The 27,363-nt window shown below is 38.6% G+C and overlaps 1 protein-coding gene across 11 annotated transcripts in view; it reads right to left on the reverse strand.

Annotated features, from left to right (window-relative positions):
• The window catches only part of RBFOX1 (RNA binding fox-1 homolog 1), a 1,735,725-nt gene that overhangs the window by 620,054 nt on the left and 1,088,308 nt on the right, over nucleotides 1–27,363 (reverse strand). Inside the window, exon 1 of one of the 11 annotated variants that reach the window (XM_044089087.1) lies at nucleotides 12,398–12,543. The exons of the other annotated variants lie outside the window; for them this stretch is intronic. Coding sequence (XP_043945022.1) covers nucleotides 12,398–12,430 — 33 coding nt within the window. The 5' untranslated portion in view covers nucleotides 12,431–12,543. Of the gene's footprint in view, nucleotides 1–12,397; nucleotides 12,544–27,363 lie in introns of those variants that run through there. 11 annotated transcript variants of the gene reach the window in all.

The raw sequence follows: 27,363 nt of genomic DNA on the forward strand, positions 1-27,363 counted from the left end.
CTAATTATATATATATATATATATATATATATATATATATATATATATATACCAACTGTGAGATCTCACTAGAACAGCAAAAGGGCAACACCTCTTTCCCCAGTAAAATGATCTTAGACAAATAGTAATACTCATAGTTCAATGTTCGGCAGTGTCAGTATTTCAGAGTAACAGTTTGGTTGTCAGCTATTTGCAGTCAACATTATGACAGAGATATGTTGTCCACTGGTACTGTATTGAGTAATTACAAAGAAAGACAGGAACATTCTAGGGAAGTGAGGAACCATAAGATATCTATCCATATATACCTTCAAGAAGACCCTTTTCAATAGTGCCCATCTCCCAAATCAAGCAAAGTTGTCAGCGATAACCCTGATATAAAACACATACTGTGGGAGGAAGAAACCATAAGTATAATTACTCCCAGTCTGTATGTGAATGGTCTAATGCATGCAATGGTGAACTTTCATAATTTGCATTTTATAAATTTTACAGATGTTGTAAGTAACTTAATCCAGACCTTCCCTGAATTTCAGAAACATAAGTTAAATGTTGCTGACTTTGTCAACCTTGGCTTGCTTCAGTCTTCAGTATGACAACATTGGCACCTGTCTCATAAAGGTCAGTTATAAAATTGACAAGCATCTAGCTACCTAAATCACCACATATAGCTATCAGTTTGATACGGTCCTGTGTGCACTAGTTCCAAATTCCAAAATGTGAACTATATAAACAGAAATATATAACATTACTGACCCTTTAAGTGAAAATGGCCAGGTATTTTGGGTTAACTACATCCCTTTTCCTGAGAATAAAACATAGACTCAATGAAACAAGTGCATTCGTGTTATTAAAATAAATAAGACATTACATCATTCAGAAAAAATTGCAGCCAAAGTATGTCAATATTTCCTACAATAATTTTAAAACTACATCAGCAACAAAATTAAATGAGTTTAATGTCATTGATTAAAATGATTTCATGAATGAGAAGGGTTTCACTTAAAGGTGAAGATAATAGCTAAGTTATAAAGGATTAGCTAGATGCAACCTAGAAATGAAAAGTGTATTAATAAATGAATAATAAAATAGAAAAAATTGAGGAATCGAGGAATAGGGCAGCATGGAAGAACCAGAACAGGTTGGATAATAACAGCAGGAGACAAACCTGTTACATATTCAGGATATTGTCCAACTGTTTGTTTTGATGAATTGTGGGATAGAAGAAGATATGTTGCTAATAACAAAATGGGCAGCAAATGAAGAAAATGTGGAGGTGGATTTGTTAATCAGTGGGTAATGAGCAGAAATGGATTAGAGAAGGGGGGTGACCAATTATGAGTACGGAGACAGGAGGAAGTGGGAAAAAGAGGTGTGAGTGAAAGACATAACAGGCAGTCTTGGGCAAAGATCATGAAAGTAGGAAATACAATCACAAAAAAGACAAAAAGAAAGAAGCCAGCAGAAAGATGGGACAGACAGCAGTGACACTTGAATGGAGACAGACACTGATGATCAAGCAGAAGCCAATCGGATAAGAATATCAAATGTGCAGTGGGCAGGGAGCAAAAGACAGTAGGTAAAAGAAAGAATTGGGGAAGAAATTGTGATTAGCATAGCAACAAGGAGTGATGCAAGAAGCACAGACAGTGTGGGGAGTAGTGACAGTCAAAATCTAGGGTAGTAGGGTGTAGATAAGAGAGGGACTGGGTATGAAATGACTGTTGTTTGAGCCATTATGCTGAAAGAGAAAATGTTTATTGGAGGCTCAATAACCACAGAAATTAAGAGTCTGGGTAATGAAGACAGAAACAATTTCTTTACAGTGAAACTGTTCTTCAGGGGGTTGTACTTAGTAAGTAAAGGTGGTCTACAAGGGGTATTGTATACATGGTGCAGTGCAGGAAGGCAGCAATACCCTGACATGGAAGATAGTTGAGTTGGTTGGAAGTTGAAATAGTGAGTTTGCAAATAAATGCCACGATAGTAATCCAGTGGTAGCATTTTCATGAATTTATTTCTGACACCTGCCAGCGCACTGAGAAAAAAGTGAATTATGAAGCCTGACAACTGGCTACAGCAGTGGAAAAGGGAGAAGGCATTGGGCATGTCAGGAGAATGAACAGAAATTTAGCAGATGACAGATTTATACGGGGACACATTTCATCATAGCCCAGAAGGGACAAAGATTCTCAGCGCATTGTAGGATCTCAACCATTATAGCTTTAAAATAAAATGGAAGGGGGAGGAGGTGTCAGAGAAGAAAGCGATAGGTATCCAATAGACAGAAGGAAGAAATACAAAATATATGAAGCAAGCAGCCAGGATAGAAACATGGCTGACCTGAAAACAATGATGCAGTAGGAAAGTCAGGTGAACATCTCAAGTATCACAGAGAATGTGCCGCTGATACCAAGTGGTGTAGCACTGAGGTGCCTAGCCATTGTTTTTACAGGAGTGAGAAGAAAGGCAAGTATGAAACAGAAGGCACCAGATGCATGGTCAGAATTGAGATAAAACACCACTCGATGTGTGTTAGCATGCATTTTCTGAAAGATATGAAGTCTGAAACTGAAGTGAATGCCATTATTTAGTTCATAGGTTCATAGGTAGGTACTAGGCTATCTGCCCTAGGGCATTTATAAGCCAAGCCAGAATGTGTTGGCTTTTGCCTCCCTTTTAGACTAGATTCCTGAGCCTCTGTCCAGCAGGGCCATGGAAGTGATCCCAGGAGAAAATTTACGATTTCCCATCCACTCATCAAGATTCTTCTTGAAGAGGGTCAGTGAGGGGCTCTGCATAATATGGACTGGGACACTAATCCAGAGCACGGGAAGCCTTTGGGATATGAATCTATCCCTCCAGCATGTCCTATTTATTGTTGTGCTAAGGTTTTAATCCCTGGAGTGTGTAGCTGTAATGGATCTGGTTTCCTTGAGGTGGAGCATGTCCAACAATTCCGGGTTAGACATGGCCTTGTATGTCAGGCAGAGATAACCTCTGAGTAGGCGGTAAGCAACTGAGTAGAACTGGAGTTTCTTTAGTCGAGCTGCATAGGGCATCTGTTTGCAGCCCACAATCCTCTTGGTGAGGTATTTTTGAGGTCTCTCCAGCTGTTGCAGGTGTCGGGTAAGGTACATCCCAAATGGGGCATTGTACTCAATTATGGGCCTGATGAGCGATGAGTAGAGGGGCACAATGACCTCTCTTGATCTAGATGTGAACCCTTTTGTGATTAGGTGGGCTATATAGAAGGTTTTTCTAACCACTTTTGCAATGTGATTGTCAAAGGAGAGGTTACTATCTACTTGGGTCCCCAGATCCCTAATTACTTCTTCCGTAATTAGTGGATTACCTCCTATATGGTAGTTTGTGGGCACTTTGTTTTTCCCAGTGGGGATGACTATGCATTTTCTTACATTTAGCTTGAGGCCACGGTTCTGACAGCAGGTATCAGTCTCCGTAAGGCCCTTCTGGAGGATGCTTGTGTCAGCCGGAGAGTCTATTATGGCTCCCAGTTTGCATTCATCTGCGTACTTGGTCAGCCACAGTCCTCCCTTGTTTGCCTGTACCTCAGAGAAGTATATACTGAACAAGAGGGGTCCTAGGACTGATCCCTGTGGGACGCCACTTGTAACTGGTTTAGAGTCGGACATGGCACCCGCGACTCTGACCATGTGAGTTCTATCCCTGAGCCAGTTTGCAACCCATCTTGTGACATATGGGTTGATATTCAAGCTGGTAAGCTTATTTATGATACCAGAGTGGGGTATTGTGTCGAAGGCCTTTGCAAGGTCTAGGTAGGCTGTGTGGACTACCTTTCCCTTATCTAAGGCTTTGGTAACTGTTTAGAAGAAATCAACTAAGTTTAAGAGGCAAGATCTGCCGTTAACAAAGCCGAATTGGGTGGAGTCCAGTGTTTGGAGGTTCCCAATGTCTTTGTTTATGAGATCCATGATGATGCGCTCCATAGCCTTGCAGACCAGGCTAGTCAGGCTTATAGGGCGATAGTTCCCAGGATCCATTGTGACACCACCTTTGTGGAGCGGGATCACTGTTGCTGTACGCCATTCTTTGGGTACATAACCTGTGGTAAGGCTGAGTTGGAACAGTGAATTCATGTGAGGGTTTAGTTCATTTTGGAGCTCATGTAAGACGCAGCCCAGGATACCATCCGGTCCCACTGATGCTGTGTTTTTTACTTTGGAGAGGGCTGCTTTCACCTGAGTGTCTGTGATGTCTGGGGGACTGCATTCTTCTGGGATAGACACAGGCCCTTTCGGGGGGGAAGGGGGTGAAGTTTGCACTGAACCTGTCCACTAGGATGTTGGCAATGTCTGTGGGTTCAGTGTATTTTGTGCCATTTTGCACCAGCTCAGAGCAGATCTGAGTGCTGCCACCCAGATTCTTGACGTAGCTAAAGAACACCTTGTGATTATCTTTGGAGTCTTTGGCGATTTTTCTTTTGGAGCTGACCTTTGATGATTTTATGAGGGATCGAAGTTTCTTGCTAGTACTGATCAAGGATGCCTTCCCTTTTTGGGATTTTGCCTTGTCATGTAATAGTTTCCTCCTTCTGTTGTATAGCTTATTTATGGCTGGGGCCCACCAGACTGGTCTCCTGTTTTTGGAGGAGTGAGTCTTGGTTTTACTTGGGATGGCACGATTCATGCATTCCTGTAGGTACTCATAGAGTGCATTTGTAAAGGAGTCTGTGGTTTGGGCAGCATTTTCCATTAGCCCAGGGGCTTTGAAACTTTCCACCTTGGTCTTGAGAAGTGTGAAGTTTGCTTTTGAGAAATGTTTCACAGTGGTTTCCTTGGCTGGGGGTGGGGTCAGGATGTGGATGTCCATTGTGATAAGTTTATGGTCTGATCTTACCAATAAGGTATTTACCTCTGGTATGGAACATTGAGCCCCCATGTTGGTGATGACCAAGTCCAATATGTTGCCCCCTCTTGTTGGAGTGGTGACCAGTTGTTCCATGGCATTTGAGTTTATAAACTCATGAACTATTGGGAAAAAGAGTTGGGACTTGAGTAGTTTTCCCAGTCAATGTTTGGGTAGTTGAAATCCCCCAATATCATGGTGTTTGGTAAGACCTTCATATTCTCCAATTTTCTCAGGAATGGCAAGTGGGGATCCTGAGACAAGGTGGGTGATCTGCAGCAGGCTATGAACTGAAAAGCAGTTTTACCTACTGTTAGTTGCACATGGATGGTCTCCGCTGCCTCGTGCAGAGCCACTAACCTGGAGGTGTGGGTATCCTTGATGAAAATGGATACTCCCCCACCTTTAGTATTCCGGTCCAAGTTCTGGGGCCAAAAGGAATGATATGAGTTGAATCCTGGTAGTGCTTTGGTGCTCTCTGGAGCCTTGAACCAGGTTTCTGTTATTGCACAGATATCAATTTTCTCCATACTGAGGAGTGCCTCGAGTGCGTGCATCGTGAGGTTTAGACTTCTGGCGTTGAGTAGCATTACTCTTTGTTTTTGGCTTTGTCTATGGAGGTGGGTTTGTCTTTTGAGCCTGCCTAAAAAAGGCACTATGGGGGTGGCAAGAGCCTTAGCCAGTATTTGAAAGCCTAAGGGTGACAGGTGCAAGCCGTCCCTGGTGAAGCAACATGGCTTGTCGAGCATGTCATCCCACCTGACAGACACTGGATCCTCTTTGAATGACACCAATAGCTTAGCCAATTGTTAAAATTGATAATTTTGTCTTTATACTGCAGAATCATTCTTGGTGAGGGCAATATGCTACTCAGGGTCAGGGTCATACTGGCCTGGGCTACATGATCAGAAAGCTCCTCCATGTCTCTTCTCATGTAGTCCAGGGAGGTATGTCTCAGGTCATTCACACCAACATAGACAATGACAGTGTCATATTTGTACCTGCTGTGGAATGACTTGAGTGCCTGTGTTATGTGGCGGATCCTGGCTCCCAACAGGCAGCTTACAGTGACCTTCTCCTTGATCAGTCTGGTGAATGGGACATCAGTGGTGCCTGACAATAGAGTCTCCAATTACTAGTGTATTAGGTGTGTTATTTAGCCTTAGGGGTTGCAACTGTGTGGTACACTGACTTCGTGAAGTATGTGATACGAGAAAGTTGATGTGGGTTAGCGGTTGCTTGGATGTCTGCTTTGGCAGTCTCTGCTGCTTTGGCAGATTTTTATTTAGATGCTCGAGTATGTTTTTGTGAGTTTATGTGTCTTGTTTGCTGGTACATTTGGTCTATGTAAGACTGGTTGTGTGGTGCGAGTGGTTCCTGACTGACTGTGCCAGTCTTGGGTTGAGAGAGCTCGGCCTCAGTTTGGCTATATAGTTGCATCTCTCACAAATATTTGAGTTTGTTGGAAGAAGGAGAGGGTTGTCTGTGTACATAAGACAATTGTAACATTGCCTCAAGATTCCCAGATTTACCAACTGGACTGGAGAGTATACCTGAAACTGCACTTTGGACATGCCTGGATAGTTTAAAGAACTGGTTTATTGATTGTTCGGAATAGACGAATAGGGGACCTTGTACTTTTGGATAGTATAAGGGGGTGTAGTGCTAAAGTTTGTTAATGCTTACTGAGAAATTTGAGCAAGTGCTGGACTGTATAAAGAAGATTGAGTGCTTACTTTGAGAGTTTGACTAGTTCGAAGGGAAAAATTGAAGAGCAGACTTTGTGGAGCCGGGAATTGTTAAAAACTGTTCAAACGTCCGTGACGTTGCGCAATGCGCAAAATGGTGCAAAACCGCACTAAAGAGGGTTTTAAGACAGGGAGTTTGAAAGACATAGGAAATGGCCCAAAACGGCCAATACGCTACTAGTTACTGGGCTGAGACCACTCCTCCAGGGACAGATAGGTTGCTCAGAACTCCCCACTCTCACTGGTGAACAAAGAAGCTTCCTCCTATCAAAGTAAGGATATGGGCAACACAGGAACTATGACACAGCCTACAATTCAGCAAGACCTGAAAACTGGACTATTCTAGTTCAGAAAAGGCGGGAAGCAAGGATATTTTTTTTTTCTTTTTTTCACTTATACAACAGAACTAGGCACAGGAATACAGTAAATGCTTTAGATCGGCTAGCACACTTGAGTGTGTAGCCTACAACAATTAAACAAGGCAAAAACAACTTTTAAAGTGCAAAACACAAAAAAATGCAGAAAAATGCATGTAGTAACCGCTATCCTCAGTGATTTGTCAGAAAAAAACACATTTATGAGGAACGGATAACAATACGAGACAAAAATCTGAACATTTTGTGAAAATCTAGACAGCCGAGAAATGTGGACAGGGTGTGCAGAAAATAGAATGGGGGAGTGGAAAGATGTAGAAGCCTCAAGAGAGTAAGGCAAGGTGAGTTGCATGAAAAGGAGAAGAGACAAAGATGGTAGCTGAGAGAGAACTAGCAGTAGGGTGCAAGCAGACGAAGAAGAAAGGTTCTTAAAAAGTGAGCCCAGAGAAGATGAAAGTTGACAGGGAGCTGGCAAAGAAGGTGAAGAAAGTGAATAAAGGCAATTTTAGGAATGACACAAAAAGACAGAAGTGAGGGACAGATTAGTCCATGCAGATTTATGATGACATAGTGATTAAAGATGACAATGAGATCACTTTAGACTCACGAAATACTTTGCTTACATCACAGATTTATGATGACATAGTGATTAAAGACGACAATGAGATCACTTTAGACTCGCGGAATACTTTGCTTACATCGCAGATTTATGATGACATAGTGATTAAAGACGACAATGAGATCACTTTAGACTCGCGGAATACTTTGCTTACATCTTCATAAAGAAAGTAATGAATGGGAACTTTGGTGGATGGGACAGTGGACTGGAGAAGTGAAGAGTGCAACAGGGTGGCATTAAGATGTAGATGAAGGAAACAGAGAGGGAAATAGCTGCTTTTAGAAGCACAGTATTCAAAGAGCAGACAAACTGCCTTTTAGTTTCTCATAAACAGGGCAGGTATGCAGTCAGAGCACCTGAACAAAGTGATTAATAGTATCTGAGGACCGGAAGTAGTGAACTCTTATGTAAGCAGAATACCACGAAAACTGCAGAATACCACGGAAACACGTACTGATATCTGCCTGTTAACCAAAACAGAGCCAAAAGGAAAAATCAGGTACAAAATCTAGAGCCAATGCTGTTTGCTTTCCTCCGCGGCATCAATACTCAGGAAGAAAAGGAAATGTTAGTCAGACCTGATCTATATGTACAACAGAGTTACGAAATGCAGTACAAATAACACACTTTTTATTATAGTGTTTTTTTCACTTAACAAAGCAGATGACATCTGAAGAAACAAATGTAAGAGTAAAATTAAGAAAACAATACAAGTTATTGTCCGTATAAAATAAAATGTTACATACAGATGAAACAAAGACAAGTAAAATAATAATTTAAATCACAGAACATGACACTAGAGAACCACTAGATACTATCTTGCTGAAGTCTTTTTTTTGAGGGGGAGGACTCATAACTGACCAACATCTGAACCTAACTGCCTCTCCTCATTTTTTGGGTCTATCAAACATGACCACCTCCCTAGGATTTTCTCTGACCATTTTCAGCATTACATAATTTTTTTCCTATGACCTAGATCCCTCCCCCTACTATCATACACATATTTTCAAAAGGATGTCACGCATAGCATACCATTCCATGGTGACTCAGGCAATGCCCTACCTTCCTTACAGATGCCAACCAGCTTGTCCCCAGTTCAATAGATCAATCACAATTTAGGCCCATATGTACACCCTCTATCCCCAAGATGGGCATGTGTGCTTCCTCCCTTGCTAGAATCTTAGATGCCTGAACCACTAATTAAATTAAAGTACAAGGTTGTAAGTCTTGTAGAAGTTTAACAAGGCCTTTAATATGATTGTCAGAAATACACAGATTTTATGAGGAACAGACCAAAGGTATAAATTCTGGACAGCTGGGTGGTAAGGTGACAGTGGACAATGGGTGGAAGGGTCTGCAGAAATATTTTGAAAGCCCAGTCAAGTGATCAGAACTGTGGTGGGTGAAGTGCATTGCCGGCCACTACAAAGTTCTACATCTGGATAACAACAACCCACATGTAGCCTATAAGCTGTTGGAAGTACAAGACATGGAAAAAAATATGGAAATGATATCTGGCAGTTAATAACATCAGGACTGGACTATCAGGATCAGAGTGAGAAAGATGAAGCAGCAACTCAAAACGAGATATATCAGATATAAAGCAGTCCTGCTCCTTTCCTACCTGTCTCCGTTCAGTCCACATCCTAAGCACCATGTGTTCCCACCTGTCCCCATTCAGTCCACATCCTAAGCACCATGTGTTCCCACCTGTCCCCATTCAGTCCACATCCTAAGCATCATGTGCAGTTTTGGTAACTGTAGATGAGGAAGGATTTCAATTAGGATACTAGAATTAGTATAAAAGAAAGCCATCAGAATGGTATGATATATGAGAAGGAAGATTACAGCATCTGGAGCTCCTCTCACTAAAGAAGCAATCATGGAAAGGTGAACATCACACGATCATACAAGGAAATTATAGAGAGATGTGATGGGATAATCGTGAATATGAATGATAGAGGGGTGTGATATGCTCAGCCAACAGACTGTAAGGACCTACTTTTCCATTAAACTGGAACAGTTTAAAACTCTCCAGTCTTCTGACAAAATACTGGCACAAACTGTTAAATCTAAAATCTCAGCAGGTGACTTATTGTTTTGCAACTCTGTAACTCTGTTGGAACAATCTACAATCGGCTCCCTGCCGAACTTACAGCAAACCAGACTATTAACCAATTTAAAACATCTCTCAAAAAATTCATAAAAAGTCACCGGCTGTGCCCCTGTACCAAACCTGACTAACCAGCTCACCACTCTCTTCACTACCTGGCTATCTGTAAAATAGTCAGTGTTTCAGACTTGCTCTCATTCTCATATGTATTGTACTACTGAATCTCTCTTCACTACCTGGCTATCTGTAAAATAGTCGATGTTTCAGACTTAGTCTCATTCTCATATGTATTGTACTACTGAATGACATGCTACCTTTTTCAGCCTTGTACCACTAAAAATGTCTAAGTTCGAACAAGAAAACTACAATGTTAAGTTTAAGTATGTATGTATTCCAAGTAGGCATATAATCCTATAATTCTGTACTGGTATCTATATGTGACTGTAAAAAACTGCTACTGTTTAACTCTTATGTAACTATCCACATGTGGAGCTTTTCTCCCCGGGCCACCGCTGAAAATGGACCTGTGTCCAGTCGGACTATCCTGGTTAACAAATGTAAAATAAATAAAAAAAAATAAAATAAAATAGTACAGGCTGCAGACTAATGCGATGATCTCTAGTGGTGGATTTTGGAGAGGGAATTTGCAGATGCAGTCAAAGGGGCATATGGCAGGTGGTGAACAGGTGAAGGGGAAAGCAGGGATGGAAGTCTTATAAATTATTAAAAATGAATTAAAAATCTGTCTCATCAGCATATAGTCTGTGTCTTCCATTAAGTAAATGCAACCCAATATAAGACATATATAAGCAGAAATATTTACAGTATGTCAAACCACCTTTGATCTTACTTACTGCCTTGCCATTAGTGTTTTTTCTCTACAGTTTCAATATAAAACAAAGATGAATTCATATGATTGTCAATAACTGTTTACTCAGCATAATATACATATATGGTAAAAATATAGTGTCTTGTTCAAACACTGGTAATTATGTGGATTACATAAACTGGGTCACACTGCTCCTGCATTAATAGCAACAATGTACCTCAAAATAAGCCTGTGTTTGTTGTACTCATTCTGAAAGTTCTCTCCTTCTCCAGTGAGGCAGGACACATTTGCAATGGATGACATATGATTACATCAGAAAAATGAGATTTATCTCAGATTTTCATTACCAAGTAAACAAAGGCCCATTTCAGTAAGGCACGTATTACTCCATGATTTAAGAAAAAAATAGAAAGAAAACAAATCAAAAAGGAAATAAAAATGAAAAAAAAAATACAGGTTACTGAGCACATTTATATGGAATACTTTCAATTTGTTAATTAAAAAGAAGCATAAATAATTATTCCAAATTAGATCTGTGGCTTATGTCCAGGTGTAGTTGATCTAAGAATTTTCTCGCCGCCTCCCATGAGCTCTAACAGATGTTAATTGGGACCCCACTGCTTCTCATTAGCACTACTAGCAATTATACAAGCAGCCAATTAATATTCCTAATGTCCACACTTACAGATAATTACTGCTAATATTTAATTTAAAAAAAAACAGTATTTTCTATTGCATTTTTTAACAAAGCTGTAAAGGAACGCACTCACACCCTAGTCACTTACAGTGCAACTGCTAAAACAGCATGCATGGTGGGAAATCTCAGTTCCTTAACGCTGCTGGAACTGTTATATTTCAGTCATTAGATGTGTTAAGCTACTCTGAGATTTGGAATCCCTTATAAAGTAGTTGCTGGCAACTGAAAGAAGAACAAAGGATGGCAGACAGTCAGGCTTTGCTAAATGCTTTGGCCTGAAATCTAATGAAAACCACATTTCAGCTCCAAAATATGCTTTACGTGGCACTGCATAAGAATGCTTATTTTGCTTTCAGCAGGCAGGCAAAACCAGAAAAAAAAAAAGAAAGAAAAAGAAAAATAGAGTTCTATAACTTAATACTTGTTAAAAATCACTGTGCATACCGGAAAATGTTTATGAATATATTTTATACAGATACTGCAGTTCATATTTACATCTTCCAAATAAAGCATTTTTTTCTAACTTTAACAGATAAACCTAAAGCTTCAATGCATTGTTTAAATGTATGCTTTCTGTCATAATAATTTCATATAGCTGTAATTACAAAGCCTTTTGCTATAAGCACAGATGGAAACAAAATAATACAGATACTCCAGTTTGGTAATGGTAGAAGTAAAGCTTTTAAAGAAAACTTGTACACAGTATGCATTTACTGATAATATGTATATTGGGGAATATAAATGTTTGTTTCCTGTCTGGAGACAGCTGGGAGCTGCTAAGACAATATTCTTCTCCCGTGTTTTGCATAGCGTACCACAGCATGCACATACTTAGCATTGCTCTCGTGGGACATATGTTGTGTACCTCTTTCTTGACAGCACTAAACCAAGAGGACGAAATGATGGCAAAACTACTTAGCAAAGAGAAAAAATGATTCTGATAAACTGCTCTTTATGAAACAGCCTCAATCTGAATCACAAAGCAGAATTAAAATTCATAACTACATAACCATGACTTAAGCAAAAAGGTATGCACACTAGAAACACTGCACTCAGCACATCTGCATATAAGCTCTACTTTACCAAGCTAATACTTTATGTTTAAGAAAGAAAATTGACAAAAATACCTGCTGTACCATCTTATTCCCCTTTTCCTCCATAAAATTAACAGCTGTTCTTGTCTTGGGCCTTGTAGCATCTGCCTAAAGCAAGCATCAATTATGGATAAGGGCGTGCTCAGAGTGTGGTGTGTGCAGGCAAAGAGTGCATGATACTGGTGAAAGAGCGGAAAGGGAGGGGGAGCGATGCAAGCTTTTCTGACCTCCTTCTCAACATCTGACTCCATTCTTAACTCAGTCCAGATGGGATTTCTTCAATTTTTTTTTATTTTTTTGTCTGCCTTCTTCCATTAAGCAATACAAGCCACTCCCTCAAGGCTTGCTTTTAAACTTACACAGTTAGGCTGATACAGAGAGGCAGAATACACTTCAGCAAACTGGTCATTGGTTGCTGCAAGATGGGACACAATGTGTATATAACGTAACACAGTTTAAAATGCACTTAAGTGACTACATTTAAGTGTATGCCTTGAACTGATAAAAGGTACCCTGATATTTCAGAAGTATGCTATAGTCCATTTGTGCTATTTTCTATGCAATGAAGACGGAAAATCTTTTTAATAAATTAATCATCTTCAAAATATAGAAATAAAACAAATCTCATTTAACTCTAGAAACATTCTTAGATGTCAAACTTACATGCTCTAAAAAAGGAAACTGATTTTTGTAAATACTTTCCTCAGTTGAAAGCAATTTTCTGTGATACAGTATAGGAATTTGATACATTTTATTTCACACGGTAACTTCTTGTGTCTGTCAAAAATGAAAGTACATTTAGGTCTTATCACCCACATAGGCCACATAACAATGACATTCATAGTTCAGATTTTCATCTGTACCTCCAATGTATTAAATAAAAATCACCACTGAAAGTAACACCAACAATCTATGTCAAAAAGAGCATTCATAGTTTACCAGACATTGTTTTACTTCTCTATGACTTGATGAAAAAATAAAGCAATCAAAACTATAGTACGTAAATGCTTGCATAAAATTAATTAAAAACAACAATACAGTGTGGAAAATATAAGAAAATAAAAACAGGGTGAGCAAAGTAATTGAATGACTCTCTCCTAACTACTTATGTAAAAAGGTTAGCCCTTAAAGAGGAACCCTTTACACTGCTATTCCTTTTTTACCTTCCTCAAATTTTGCTGCCTGAATCGACTATTATCCCATAGTATAGAAAGGCAGGGTCTTCTACAAATCCTTCCGCACTTACAGTAATGTAAATTAACTTACAGCAACCCTGATCTTAGTATGTGCAGTTTATTGATTTATATTTATCTGGGATAGAACACTCATCAGTACTGAAAGACACTCAGCCTATTAATAGTTAACTTTTAGGTGTAGCAAGACAGTGATAAACTGAGTCAAATAAATTGTTCACAAATTTTCATAGTAACACAATGTTATTTAAATTTAATAAAATCATTTTGTGTATAAAGATTTCCTGTCTCTACTGAGTAAGGTGTACATGTTAGAAGCAATTTGAAATTTATATAGAGAAAGAAGCTGAAGTAGATAGTCCTGGAGTATGGTATGAACAAACTTACAGCCTAGCGGGTTGCAGATTGTAACGGAGTAGTAGATGTGAGTTGTCCAGGGAGGGAGTCTAGTAATATGCATTGAGTAGAGGTATTTATTTTAATTTTGAAGGAGCTGTTTAAGTTAGGGTTGGATCTAGGCATAATCTGAGGAGTTTGGTGATTTTGGAGAGAGGGACTGCCACAGTTTTGGTGCCAAGAAAGAGAAGCTATGGATGGATGGATGAGTTTAATTTTGTTCTAGATGGTTGTAGATTTGGGCCAAGACTTAACTCATTTGAGAGATTGTAGACTAATGTGGTTATTGATGAGTCTTATTGCTAGTGGGGATGGCGTGCCCCCTCCCATTGAGTAGCACGGTACCTAAGAAAAGCCTAACACTAGCTTTGACTTGAAGCAAATTTGCCCATTGATGGAATGTGGCAGTGCCAATGTAATGGCAGATTTTACTGGACACTGTTTGAAATGTTCTGGCATTTTTCTCTGAGGAAAAAGCAAATGTGAGGAGAATGCAGACAGAGAAATATCCATATTCAAGCTGAGCTAATAGAATATCCTTCCATATGACTGTCTTGTGAGATTTTGTGTGTCCAGAAAAGTTGAATGTTTGTTTTGGATCAAACCTTATGAGCATTATCTTCAAAGCTGAGGTATTGTTGAGTCTAATCCTAGGTATTTGGAAGATGAGATTGTTTCAAGAAGGATATTACAGTAATCAGTTATGTTAAAGGTGGATAGATATCTTGTTAACATTTTTGTGGTTCCAAATTTCATAAACATTGTGTTTTCCTTTTTGAGAATTAATTTTGTTGTTGTTAATCCAATTGTTTATTTTAAAGAAGTCAGTTTGGAGATGGATTTGTATTTCCTGGTGTGAGAGACTACATCTGAATATTACCATGTCACCTGCAGATATGAGTAGTTGAAGACATAGTATGTCAAGGGGTAGCTTACTAATAATGGTAAAAAAGAGTAGTGGGTGTGGAATCTGATGTGACAGAGGCAGGTTGAGAGAGGGACAAGTCTATTTTTGGCAGGATGGCGCAGTGGTGAAGCAGTAGCATTGTCACCTCACAGTAAGAGGTTCTCCAGTTGAATTCTCAGCTGGAGTGCCTTCTGTGCAGAGTCGGCATGTCCTCTCTGCATTCGTTTGGGTATCCTCCAGGTGCTCCAGTTTCCTCCCACATTTCAAAGACTTGTCTGGAGCATTACTCCCTGTGTCTCTGCTGAAAATTGGCTTTGTTCCAAGTCAGAATTTCCTGGTAAACAAATGTTAAATAAAATAAAATAAATAAATAACATTTTCTTTTAAATGCTCTGCCAGTCAGGAAATTCTTGAACCAGTGAAAGGCTTGTAGGCTGAATCTAATGTTAAGAAGATGGCACAGTAGAATGAGGTGGCCAATTGTATCAAAACCATAGGTGAGGGTGATGTAAATCATTCTCTGCTCCAACCTTTCCCAATAGGCGTCTACCTGAACTCAAGTAGAAGAATTCTATTGGTACTGATAAGATACCCCCCTCTCTTCCATGATTTATGCATTAAGGGGAGCTAGTCATGACATTCTGAACTGTTCTAACAGCCTTTCCTTACTGACAAATGGTGTAAGTACTCTATGCAAGGAAAATTGTCTCTTTGCAGAAGAAAATTTACTAGAGTCTGCACTGACCTGTTAAATTAGTTTTCCTGGCTAACAATTTTTAAATGTGAATGAAAGATTTGGTCTTTTTTTTTTTTTTTACTATCACATGTTAGGGTCACTTTTGAGTATAAGAACATAGGAGGGTGATGATGTAAGTAAACACAAGCTTCTTTCACATGTCAAAATGAACACTTGAGTTCTACACTGACATTCCCTAATAATAACTTCCTAGTATCACTCCAGTCCCAGTCCTTAATATTTAAAAAATGCCTCAAAACGGTTTTTGTTTGTTTTTTTGCATAGGTTCATAGATCCATGGGAGATTACTGGGCTAACAGCTCTAGTACCCTTACAAGCCTAGTCGATTTAATCAGATTTTACCCACATTTCTATCCTTAGGTGAAAATAACAAAGGTCAGCAAGCAGGGATTTGACAATTTTTACAGACTCCCTCTATCCATAAGGAACATTGGCACCACCCCAGGAGTGAGTTTGCGATTTCCCATCCATCGGTCCAGACTGCACTTGAAGATGGTCAAGGAAGGTCTCTACTTCATGTGAATAGGTACCCTATTCCTGAGGAGGAGCCGTCTCTAGGAAACATATCTGTCTCTCCAGCATGATCTATTCATGTTAGAGATCAGAATTAGATCTTAGGAACAGGTAACTTCATGAAGTTAGTTTTGTGAATATGCAACATTTTCAAAAGAGATGGGTCAGAGACTGCACAGATCACCCATCAGCAGTCAGTAGGAAACTGAATACAGTGATAAGGTTTTTATTCAGTCCGCATATGACATGTTGGTTTTACCCTTTATTTTTTTCTCTTGGGAAATGTCTGACGATGCTCTAACTGTTGCAGGAGCCTAGCGAGGTACATATCAAAGGGTGCACTGTATTTGATTATTATTCTGATTAGGGTTAAATACATTGATACAATGACATCCTTAGATCTGGATGCCATCCACTTACTTATAAGCTGAGTCACATAGAAGGAATTCCTCACTGCCGTGGACAAAGTTCATATTACTGTCCATCTGAGTAGCCAGCTCTCCCACCACTGGGTCCACTCTTCTCATGCATTTCACTGATTTTTACCACCTCTATCATGTCTGTAGTAGCCCGATGCAACTATTGCATAGCTGCTTTGTTCTTTTTTTAATTAAACAAATTATATTTACTTAGAATTCAGAGATAGATGAGCTTACGCTACACTTTGATAATTTTATGTGCCCTTCTTTGTGGACTCACCCTGCCTCCATACTCCCCATAAGTTCTCCAGAAATAAACATAATCCTCAAAAGGATATAATGGCTGGCACAGTGGTGCACTGGTAGTGCTATAGCCTCACAGCAAGAGGTTCTCCAGTTCAGTTCTTGGCTGGGATGCCCTCTGTATGGAGTCTGCATGCCCTCCCTGCATTCGTGTGAGTTTACTGTGGGTGCTCCAGTTTCCTCCCATGTTAAAAAGACATGCATCTGCAGCATTTCTCCCCACTCTTCCACTGAAAATTGGCTTTGTTCCAAGTCAGACTTTCCTGGTTAATAAATGTTAAATAAAATAAAATAAATAATAAAAAAAGCTCACCCTTGCCAGTGCCTTATAAAAGAATAAGATTAAAACTAGACCTCACAGTTAATTGGCTCAAAACTTGCTTGATTCTTGCAGTGCCATCATACATTGTTCTGGAAGATTCCAGTTGCAAGGCATAGAAACCTTAACATCATTTTCCTCTCTAGTCTGTTACAGCATCTTCGTTACACTCTAGTGTCATATTCTCATATGGCTGTGCCTTAACTAAACAAGTTTGCATTTCTTTGCATTAAACCTCAGATGCTGATTCATAATCCCCTCAGCCTGCTTGTTTGAAGCCCACCTGAGACTTTCCCTTCTATCTCATACTGCAGTTCCTATGTTTGGGTTGTTTGGGACTACATAAGCCAACTTTCATTTTATATCCGATGTGTACATTTAACAGGTTTGTGTCGATGATCAAGACCCTATGTTTGACTTTCTGAAAACTCAAAATATTCGTATAGAGATTGCAGCACAGTGGGGATTGGGGAATTTACCCTTTTCCCCACTGTAGTGTGATCTCATAGTGGGTATATACAATATGAAGGGGGATACATCCCCCCATACGGGGTGCAAGATGATTGTCTCACTGTAAATATTTACACTTTTATTGTTTTCTTTTTCATTCGAGTTTTTGAAAACTCAAACATTTGGTCTCAACCATTTGAAGTTCAAGTTTCTGAAAACACAATGTTCTGGCATAAACAGAATTAACAATATCAGGTCCAACACCTGAGCAATCTAGTTAAGGCAATTCGGACACCTTATAAGTGATCCTTGCAGCAACACATCTGGATTATATCGAAATGTTAACAACTTAACAGAAAGAAAATGAAAATATCGTCAATTGAACATTTAGTCACCAAATATTTTTTTTTTTCTTAGAAATTGGTCAAATTATGTGTGTGCATAGCCGGCCTTAAGCATAGGCCGCCTAGGGCACCGCTCTAGCAGGCCTCTAGCAGAGCACTTTTCTAGTAATCTGGCTGGTATAGGTAGACCAGGATGGGGACACCAGCTGGTGTTGGGGAGGCTGTGGGGATCTTTTGCCTAAGGCACAAGTTGACCAAAGGCTGGCTCTGTGTTTCTCTGTGTGTGTGTGTGTGTGTGTGTGTGTGTGTGTGTGTGTGTGTGTGTGTGTGTGTGTGTGTGTGTGTGTGTGTGTGTGTGTGTGTGTGTGTCCATGGAGAATGACACTTACAATGGTGGAATGTTTGCTCTGCATTTTATTTAATTCTGAATGCCACAGATCCTGTAGCTCATTATATAGAACAATGAGATATATAAATAGTGCATGTAACATATATGACAATATAACACAATGGTTCCAGTACACTGCATTGTATGTTTATGTTGTTTTCCTGGAATATATTTGAATACATGAACCTCCTATGTTAGACACCACAATATTTTTGGCAGAGACTCTGTTATATTATCTGTCTGTGGACACAGGGCATTATGTAATGCTGTGCATAAGCTCAAATTCACAGAAAAATGCACTGACATAGTGCATATCAGAATTCAAGCTTTGCAGTTGAAATGGCTTTCTTGTCTAGCTCTGGCAAATATGGAAAGGATGCTATGTATTCATTTTAAAGTTAAACACCAATAGATGTATAACATGTTAATCCTGCTTAGCATACTTTATTTGTATAATGAAAGTATACTACAGTACTAGAGAAACTTATGTTAAAATAGAAAACTAAATCAATCAAGATATGGTCAAAAATGGAATCTGGCTCTGTAGTCATTTCTGATAATTATGCTACCTCTATACCAACCCAGAATCCATCCATCCTCAACCCCTTTTCCGATATGGGGTCGGAGTGTCACTTCTGCAGTGACAATCATCTCAAGCCATGGTTTACACCACCAGGAGGCTAGCCCTGCCTCAGTAGTTCATTCACACCACTCACTCGCACACACACTCTCACCTATGACCAATTTAGAGTATCCAATCCACCTACTGCATGTCTTTGGAATGTGGGAGGAAACCAGAGCACCCAGAGGATAGCCATGTGACCACAAGGTGGGCATGCAGACTCTTCACAGAAGGCACCCAGCCAAGAATCGAACCAGAGAACTTCTTGCTGTGAGATGACAGTGCTAACCACTGTACCACCGCAGCCACTCTTCATCCTTTTTAAATAATGTTACACCACTAAACACGATATCGATTAGTGTTTTAGTCTGTTTTGACAGATTTCTCTTTACTTTATAAGACCCTATGGAATGTTCTGTTGTAGTCATAAGATGCTCTTTATATTCTGCCTGGCTGTCTTATGTATTAACAGTCATTCTGCTTGCAATGCAAAGAAAATTTAAGTTCTACTTTTGCTTGTTAAAACCTACAGGATTTCTTCAATGTTGAGCTGTATAATGACACAGACCGGAGGACTCAATAAATCTTCATGTAGACCTACACACTGAACCTGCATTTTTCTTTGAAATGTTAGTTGTACTAGATAGGGAAAAAAAACACTTAGACAGCACGCCATTTAAAGGAAAGCAGTTAAGGTTTTAGTTGCCTCAGTGCATACAGCCTTCATTTCATTCCCATTTTCTTTCCAAGACAGTAAATTTTAAATCTCAGTTGCTCTGTGAAGCATAGAGCTTTGCTCGTTATGTTGCATACGTTTTCCCTCTGCATGTCACCCTTTCTTAAGCATTATTTTTATTTATAAAGCATTTATGTTAGCACAGACTTATTTTTGTATGCAAGAGGCTCTTTCAGTGAAGTACAGCACATAACTATAGAAAAAAGTTTATGTCTGAGCATTTATCCATACAAAACGCTCAATTATCTCACTTACAATGTAACTTACTCCATTTATGAAACTATACACTCTACAAAAGTAAATTAAAAAAAATCATTTGGCATAAGCAATTTTCATTTGATATTTGGAATCTAAGCAAACATCTTCATGTTTTGATGGGAAAATACAGATTGATCAGAAATAAATAACTTGCTGGAAAAGCTTGACATATGGTAGATGTGGCAAACAATAATAAACTATTGTGTATGAGAGATGAAAACTGAATGCTTCATTAATTATTCATGCATTCAGGTGTTTTATATTGTTTCTAAGATATGCCTTAACTGTTATCACAAAAATGCATTTGCAGCATGTATGTGGTGAGAAAATCTTTTGTTAGACTACAGAAGGGAACATAAGAAAGCGTCTCTGAAGTACATTTTTGTTAGCGTTTGGAACAATATGAGCAGGTTTACATATTCGCATTTATGTTTAAATGCATATATGGGTCAGATTTCTTATCTAATCTATACCATATTATGGAGTTATGAGTTTGGTCTGTTTAGAAGAAAATATTTCTTAAATTATTATTGTAAGTAAAGACAAAAATGTATTAGTACATGAATTCAAATAATGGTATTTAAGGTATAATGTAGGTTTATATGCATAAAGGTTTTGTTCCTAGTGAGATAAGAATGCACAATGGGATTACTTTAACAGAACTGATGTTTTAAGTCTGAAAAAGAACTGAAAGCTCAGTGCTGCAGGTAAAAACAACACCACGGGTTAATAACCCATAAGAGGAAGTGAATTAGCTAATATTTCTAATGTCAGCAAAGGATCTGCACCTAACAGAAAGGCTTAGTGAAGTGGATGTAATCGAGTTTGGAAAAATTCTCACACAAACAGTTAAGTAAAGTAGCCTATCTTACATAACTGAAAAAGAATATGCCTTTGATGTTTTAAGAAAATTTACTGAAGGATAAATATGGAATTTTGTAAGTAACAGTTTGCATGTCTAATGGTAAATAAACATGCATGTCTTCATACTTGGCAAAGCTGCGGTTATATTTTCTTATTAAAATGTTGTATTGAATACACAAGCACTGATTAAGGCAGTCGCTGATAGTGTATCTGTGGATCTGTAGATCAAATTGATTACAAAGGATTATGACTGGGTTACTGATCATAACTGGTTTATTACGTTATTATGTGCTTGATGCAGTGTGAAACAAACCAAGCAACGTTGATACTGAACAAGTGTTTAATAAAACAGAGCTTTCAGGTCAAACAATACCTTCATCAGTGTATCATTATATTATGTGTTTGAGACATGGAAGCCAAGAATCTAACTTCAAGAATGAAGCTCCTAGGTGAATCTCAGCATCCATGTCAAGAACACATAATATTAGATTATAGGTTCATAGGTTCATAAGTTGGTACTAGGCTATCGGCCCTAGGGCCTATACAAGCCTAGTCATAACAATTTCCTGGCTATGACTCACCTGGTCCCCTGTCTAACAGGGCGATTGAAGTGATCCCTGGGGTGAGCTTCCTATCTCCCATCCAATCATCAAGGTTCTTTTTGAAGAGGACAAAAGAGGCGCTCAACTTGACATATATGGGCAGTCTATTCCAGAGTATGGGGAGTCTCTGGGTCAGGAACCTATCCCTCCAGCATGTTTTGTTCATTGTGATGACCAGGTTTAGATCCTTGGAGCATGTGGCTCTGAGGGATTGGGATTTCTTTAAGTGTAGCATGTTCAACAGCTCTGGGTTTGACATAGCCTTGTATGTTAAGCAGAGATTGCCTCTGAGCAGGCGATATGCAACAGAGTATAGCTGAAATTTTTTTAGACGGTCAGCATAAGGCATCTGCTTTAGGCTTTTGATTCTTTTAGTGAGGTTTAAAACAAAAACAGGCACCAATGGAGGTGAAATGAAGAATTCAAATACTTGTAATGGAAACGACAGCTGTATTTATTCAATACATAAACGCACACATCACATGGCGTTTTCATCCACCGGACTTCATCAGATGTATCAAACTTTATCCAAGCTGTAACAAACCTATTTGTACCCCTTCCCCCTGTAATTAATTAACCAGTTAGTAGTTGAATCAAACAATTAATGTAATGTTACAAATAGTAACCCTTCTGTATACATCAGCAAGTACTTACTCTAACTTAAAAATATACTGTTAATACATAAGTATATGAAATCCTTCTACGTAAAACCGATTGACAATCATACAAAATTTACTGGTATGCATAAAATTAATGCAAAAAGCTCATATATTAGAATAAATACATTTAAAATACATTTAAAATACTCGTATATAGTCCTAAGAGTTTTAATAAAAAAACAATAAAAATATATGTTAAAAAATGTTAAAAAATGTATGCATCCTGCAGAAAAACTTGCAGAAGAATGTATTTGTTCACATGCTTGTCCTTAAAATTAATTTAACAAAATATTAATGTTTAGCATGTTATAATATGAACAACAAGTGAAAAAATGTTTTTAATCTAATTCATACAATAAATCCTACAACTTAGCTGCCCTCATCCTTAAGATGGGGGCAATGGAAATGTGTTCATTAAGACCTGGGAGTCTATTGGCTTCAAGCAATAACTGCCAATATAGTTCCCTAACTTCTATCCTATTCTCCCAAGGTCCCCGCCCTAGTGTCCTGATGCACCATTTCTATTACAAAAAACCCCAATTTTGCTCTGACACATGTCATGGTGTGTTTATATACTGCATTATTGCCATCTTTTATTCTAATGGCATTCAAATGTTCATATATTCTTCTTTTTAGTTTGCATGTGGTCTTTCCAATATAAAATGCACCACATGTTTTACATAGAGCTAGGTATATATAACCTTCACTATTGCAATTGGAGAAGCTACCACTACTAATGGTATAATGTCTATCTGGAATATATAAAAATCTTGTCTCAAAATATATGCGCATTGGGCACATGTTCCACATTTATAAGTCCCTACCTTTTTTTCCACTCGGCCCTTTGTAGTTCTTCTCCAACAATTCTTTAAGGTTTTTACCTTTTTTATATGTAAATTGTAATCTGTTTTTAAATAAATTCTCCAATTCTGAGTAACAACCAAACCTTTCCCAGTGTTGTGTAATAATATTTCAAATCATAGGGGTCTTTTGATTATAATACAAAACATAATTTGCCCCAAAAGTATTCTCAATCTTACACTCCTCCTGCACCTCAATGTTTTCACATCCCAAAATTATAACAACTCTAGAGGTTCTAGCATTTTTAACCTCTACCATCACTTCCTCCACCGTTGGTGCAGGATATTTCCTGGCTAAAAACATGTCCCTTAACTTCCAACTTTCCTGTTCAAAGTCCACGTCTCTAGATGTCATCCTGCTACTACGGATGAATTGTCCTTTAACAATGCTTCTTTTCTGTTTGTATGGGTGTTAACTACTATAGTATAGATAAGAGTTGGAGAAGGTATCCTTCCTGAATACTCTTGAGGTGCATTGCTGTAAATATTTACCCTTTTTAATGGAAACATCCAGGAAGTTCATCTCTTCTCTAGAAATATGGTGGGTAAATTTTAAAAATTCAGTAGTCATATTTAAATATTGTATAAAATCCATTAACTTGGCCTCCCCTCCCTTCCAGAAAATATATATATATATATATATATATATATCATCTAGATAACATTTGTAGTATACACAGTACTGTGCATATTCCGATTCAAGCACAAATTTCTCCTCCTACATCATAAGTACTATATTTGCACATGTAGGGGCACAACATGCCCCCCATAGCAACCCCTTGTATCTGCTTGAAAAATTCACCTTCAAAAAATAAAAAGTTTTGCTGCAAGACCAAATCCATTAACTCAGTATGTACCAAAAAATGTTATGGTCCAAATGTCCTTACTTATTAATGGCCTCCTGAAACCATTCAAAACCTGTTGAATAAGGAATCACATTGAATAGGGCCTGTCTATCCAATGTAACAAATATAATGGAATCACAATACATATCATCCTTAATACTTCTTAAAAAGTCCCAGGAATCTTTCAAGATTCCGTTAAAGGAAACCCATATGTTCTTTAATTTGATGTCTAAAAACTTGGCCAAGGTTTTGGAACCATATGCGGCTACTATTGGTCTCATTGGGGGGTCCTCCGCATTCTTGTGCACTTTGGGTATCCCAAATATGGCAGGGATTCTGGGTTTTTCCACAAGAAGATATTTATAGGTGTCATGGTTAATTAGATTATCATCCAACATTTCTTTTAAAGCAAAATCTATTTTACGGTAAGCTACATTGATTTCATTCCTTAATACCCTAACGTATCTAGTAGTAACATTTAACATATTCATCATTTTACTGGAATAAAGAATACTGTCCATCAATACTACCCCACCCCCCTTGTCAGGTTGCATTACCCTAATACAACAATTTTCTTGTAATGATTTAAGAAGTTCCATCTCTTCCTTCATGAGATTTGGTTTACCTTTCCATTTTTCCTTAAATTCTTCTCTAATCTCCTTTTCTATCTGTATTTCCAGATTTTTTTAACTGGGGGTGCATGGGTGGGTTAATGGTACTAAGTTTTCTAACTTCAGTGTTACCTCTAGTATTTTGCTGCCCATGAAACATAATTTCCAAGTTTTTCTTTCTCAAAAAAATTCTTAAATCTATCAAACTATCCACCATAATTGGTTAATTAATTACAGGGGGAAGGGGTAGAAATAGGTTTGTTACAGCTTGGATAAAGTCTGATACATCTGATGAAGTCCAGTGGATGAAAACGCCATGTGATGTGTGCGTTTATGTATTGAATAAATACAGCTGTCGTTTCCATTACAAGTATTTGAATTCATTTCACCTCCATTGGTGCCTGTTTTTGTTTTAAAGTTGTTTCTTGGTCTTGTCGGGCACTTTACCTCTTTTTTTTGGTTCTTTTAGTGAGGTATTTCTGTGGTCTTTCCAGTTGTTGCAGATGTCTTGTGAGGTACATATCAAACAGGGCATTGTACTTTATAATGGGTCTAATGAGAGATGAGTAGAGTGGGACAATGACCTCCTTTTTTCTGGATGAAAAGCCCTTAATGATGAGGTATACCACATAGAAAGATTTCCTGACTGTTGTGGTGATGTGGTTATAGAAGCTGAGACCACTGTCCACTTGTGTCCCTATGTCCCTTATCACACTTTCAGTGTTTAGTCTACTGTCACTTATGTGGTAATCCATGGGTACATGGTTTTTCCCAAAGGGGATAACTATACATTTCTTGGCATTGAGCTTGGGCCCATGGCTCTGACACCAAGCATCTGTTTCTGTAAGGCCCTTTTGTCGAATATCCACATCATTTGGTGATTCAATAATGGCTCCCAGTTTGCAGCCATCTGCAAACTTTGTTAGCCAGAGTCCCTTAGTGCTTGCCTGTATTTCAGAGAAGTAGATGCCAAACAAGAGTGGTCCCAGGACTGAACCCTGAGGTACTCCACTTGTCACTTGTCTGGACCTGGATTTTGAGTCGGCTACTTTTACAGTGTGGGTTCTGTCAGTATGCCAGTTGGCAACCCATCGAGTGACGTAGGGATTAATGCCCAGCTTAGTAAGTTTATCTATAATTCCAGTTTATGATCAAAAATCCAATCATAATTCTTGGCAGTACATGGAGATCTATCTGCTCCATGTACCACTATCTACAGAAAAAAGAAGGAAAGAAAAAAGCATGCAGTACTAGCTTACAAGTTCTGTAGACTTTTAAAGCCAGTAAATCACTTAGCGAGTGCTATTTAGTCAGAGACAGATTGTAAAAATAGACAGCAGGTAGAAATGAAGATGTTTTGACTTCTGCCAGTGTTGTTTGCTGGTCAACACTATCATTTCTTAGTGTGAGACCTGATCTTAACAATGCATAGTGGGGGGGGGGGGGCTGCTTAACAATTTTTAAGATTGGGTCACGCTACTGAAGAGACTAACTGGTTTGCCTTTTACTGGTTCACAGGTAAGTACTATGCTAGTTGTCCTTTTGGGACATTTTAAGCTTATTCTAGTGCCCTCTTTGTCCTCACATTAACCTGTCCCATTTGGTTACAGTCTGACCTCACACATTCCTTGGTCAGTAATTAGATATTACCCCTAATAAGAATAACTGTGATCATACCATTTAAAGTTTAAGGGGACTCCTGCATGGGATAAAGCATTTAGCATCTAATTCTGTCCATTAGTAGAATAGTGTGTAGTCCTGGGGTAAATTTTCTGTTCCCCATCCATAAATCCAAGTTGAGCTAGAATATGGACAGGGATAAACTTTGTTTTATGTGGATGAGCTGTCTATTGCACAGCAGAAGTATCCTCTACAAGATATACCAGTCCCTCCAAACTTTTCTGTTGATATTACAGAAGAAATTTAGATCCCTGTATTTCTGATGTCATTTGCTTGCTGATCTGCAGTAAATCCATCCTATTAGGTTGGATGATGCCTTTACGCCAGACACAGGTCACATTTTCATTCTGTAGAATACTGAGTATACAGACAGGGCTTTAATTCAGTCCATTTAGGACATATTGTTTAGGCCTTGTATACTTTTAGTAAGGTGTCTCTGTGTTCAAGTTGTTGCATGTGTCTGGACAGATACATGCCAAAGGTGGCAGTATACTTAAAGACCAGCCTAATAATGGGTTCAGTAAAGGGGTTTCCTATACCTAGAGTTACTCTGTTTGTTTATCAGCTGTATAATATAGACAGACTTTCTTAAAAAACAATGGACACATGATCAAAAGTTAGTTCACTGTCCACAAAACTTTCCAAATCCCAAACAAATACGAAGCTCTTCAGGGTACATTGGCAGTGCAGTAGTTCCCTGGGGTAGATGACTTCCCAAAGGATACAATAATGCATTTTTTTGACATTTAGTTTCAGTCCATGATTTTGGCACCAGTTACTTATTTGAGGCAAATCTTCCAGCAGGATGGCTAATTCATTTGGGAATTTAATGACTGTTCCTAGCTTGGAGGCAACTGCAAACTCAGTCAGCCAGAGCCCTTTTGTATTTGCCTTTACTTCAGAAACCAAACAGGATAGGGTCTATATTAGAACACCAAACTTTCAAAATTTCGAGTGTTCTAATATCGAACCCTATGAATCGAAAATTTAAAACATCGAACATATAGAACAGCGAATTTTTTTCCTAGGGAAAACATTTGCTGTTCCAAAACACATACACACAACACAAGCACACCAAACAAACAGCAATCCACACACATACACCTAAACTCTTACATCTAACCCTACACTAAACTATACATACACCACTAACTATCCACTTATCTTAACCCAAACCCTAACCCTAAGGTCCGTCACTATCACACAGTCACCTCACCCGCGCCCTAACCCTAACTCACCTACCTAGCCCTAACCCTGTCATCCACACAATCAC

Source organism: Protopterus annectens, chromosome 12.part0 (assembly GCF_019279795.1).
Source record: "Protopterus annectens isolate FY-2018-M chromosome 12.part0, PAN1.0, whole genome shotgun sequence".
Taxonomy (NCBI): Eukaryota; Metazoa; Chordata; order Ceratodontiformes; family Protopteridae; genus Protopterus; species Protopterus annectens.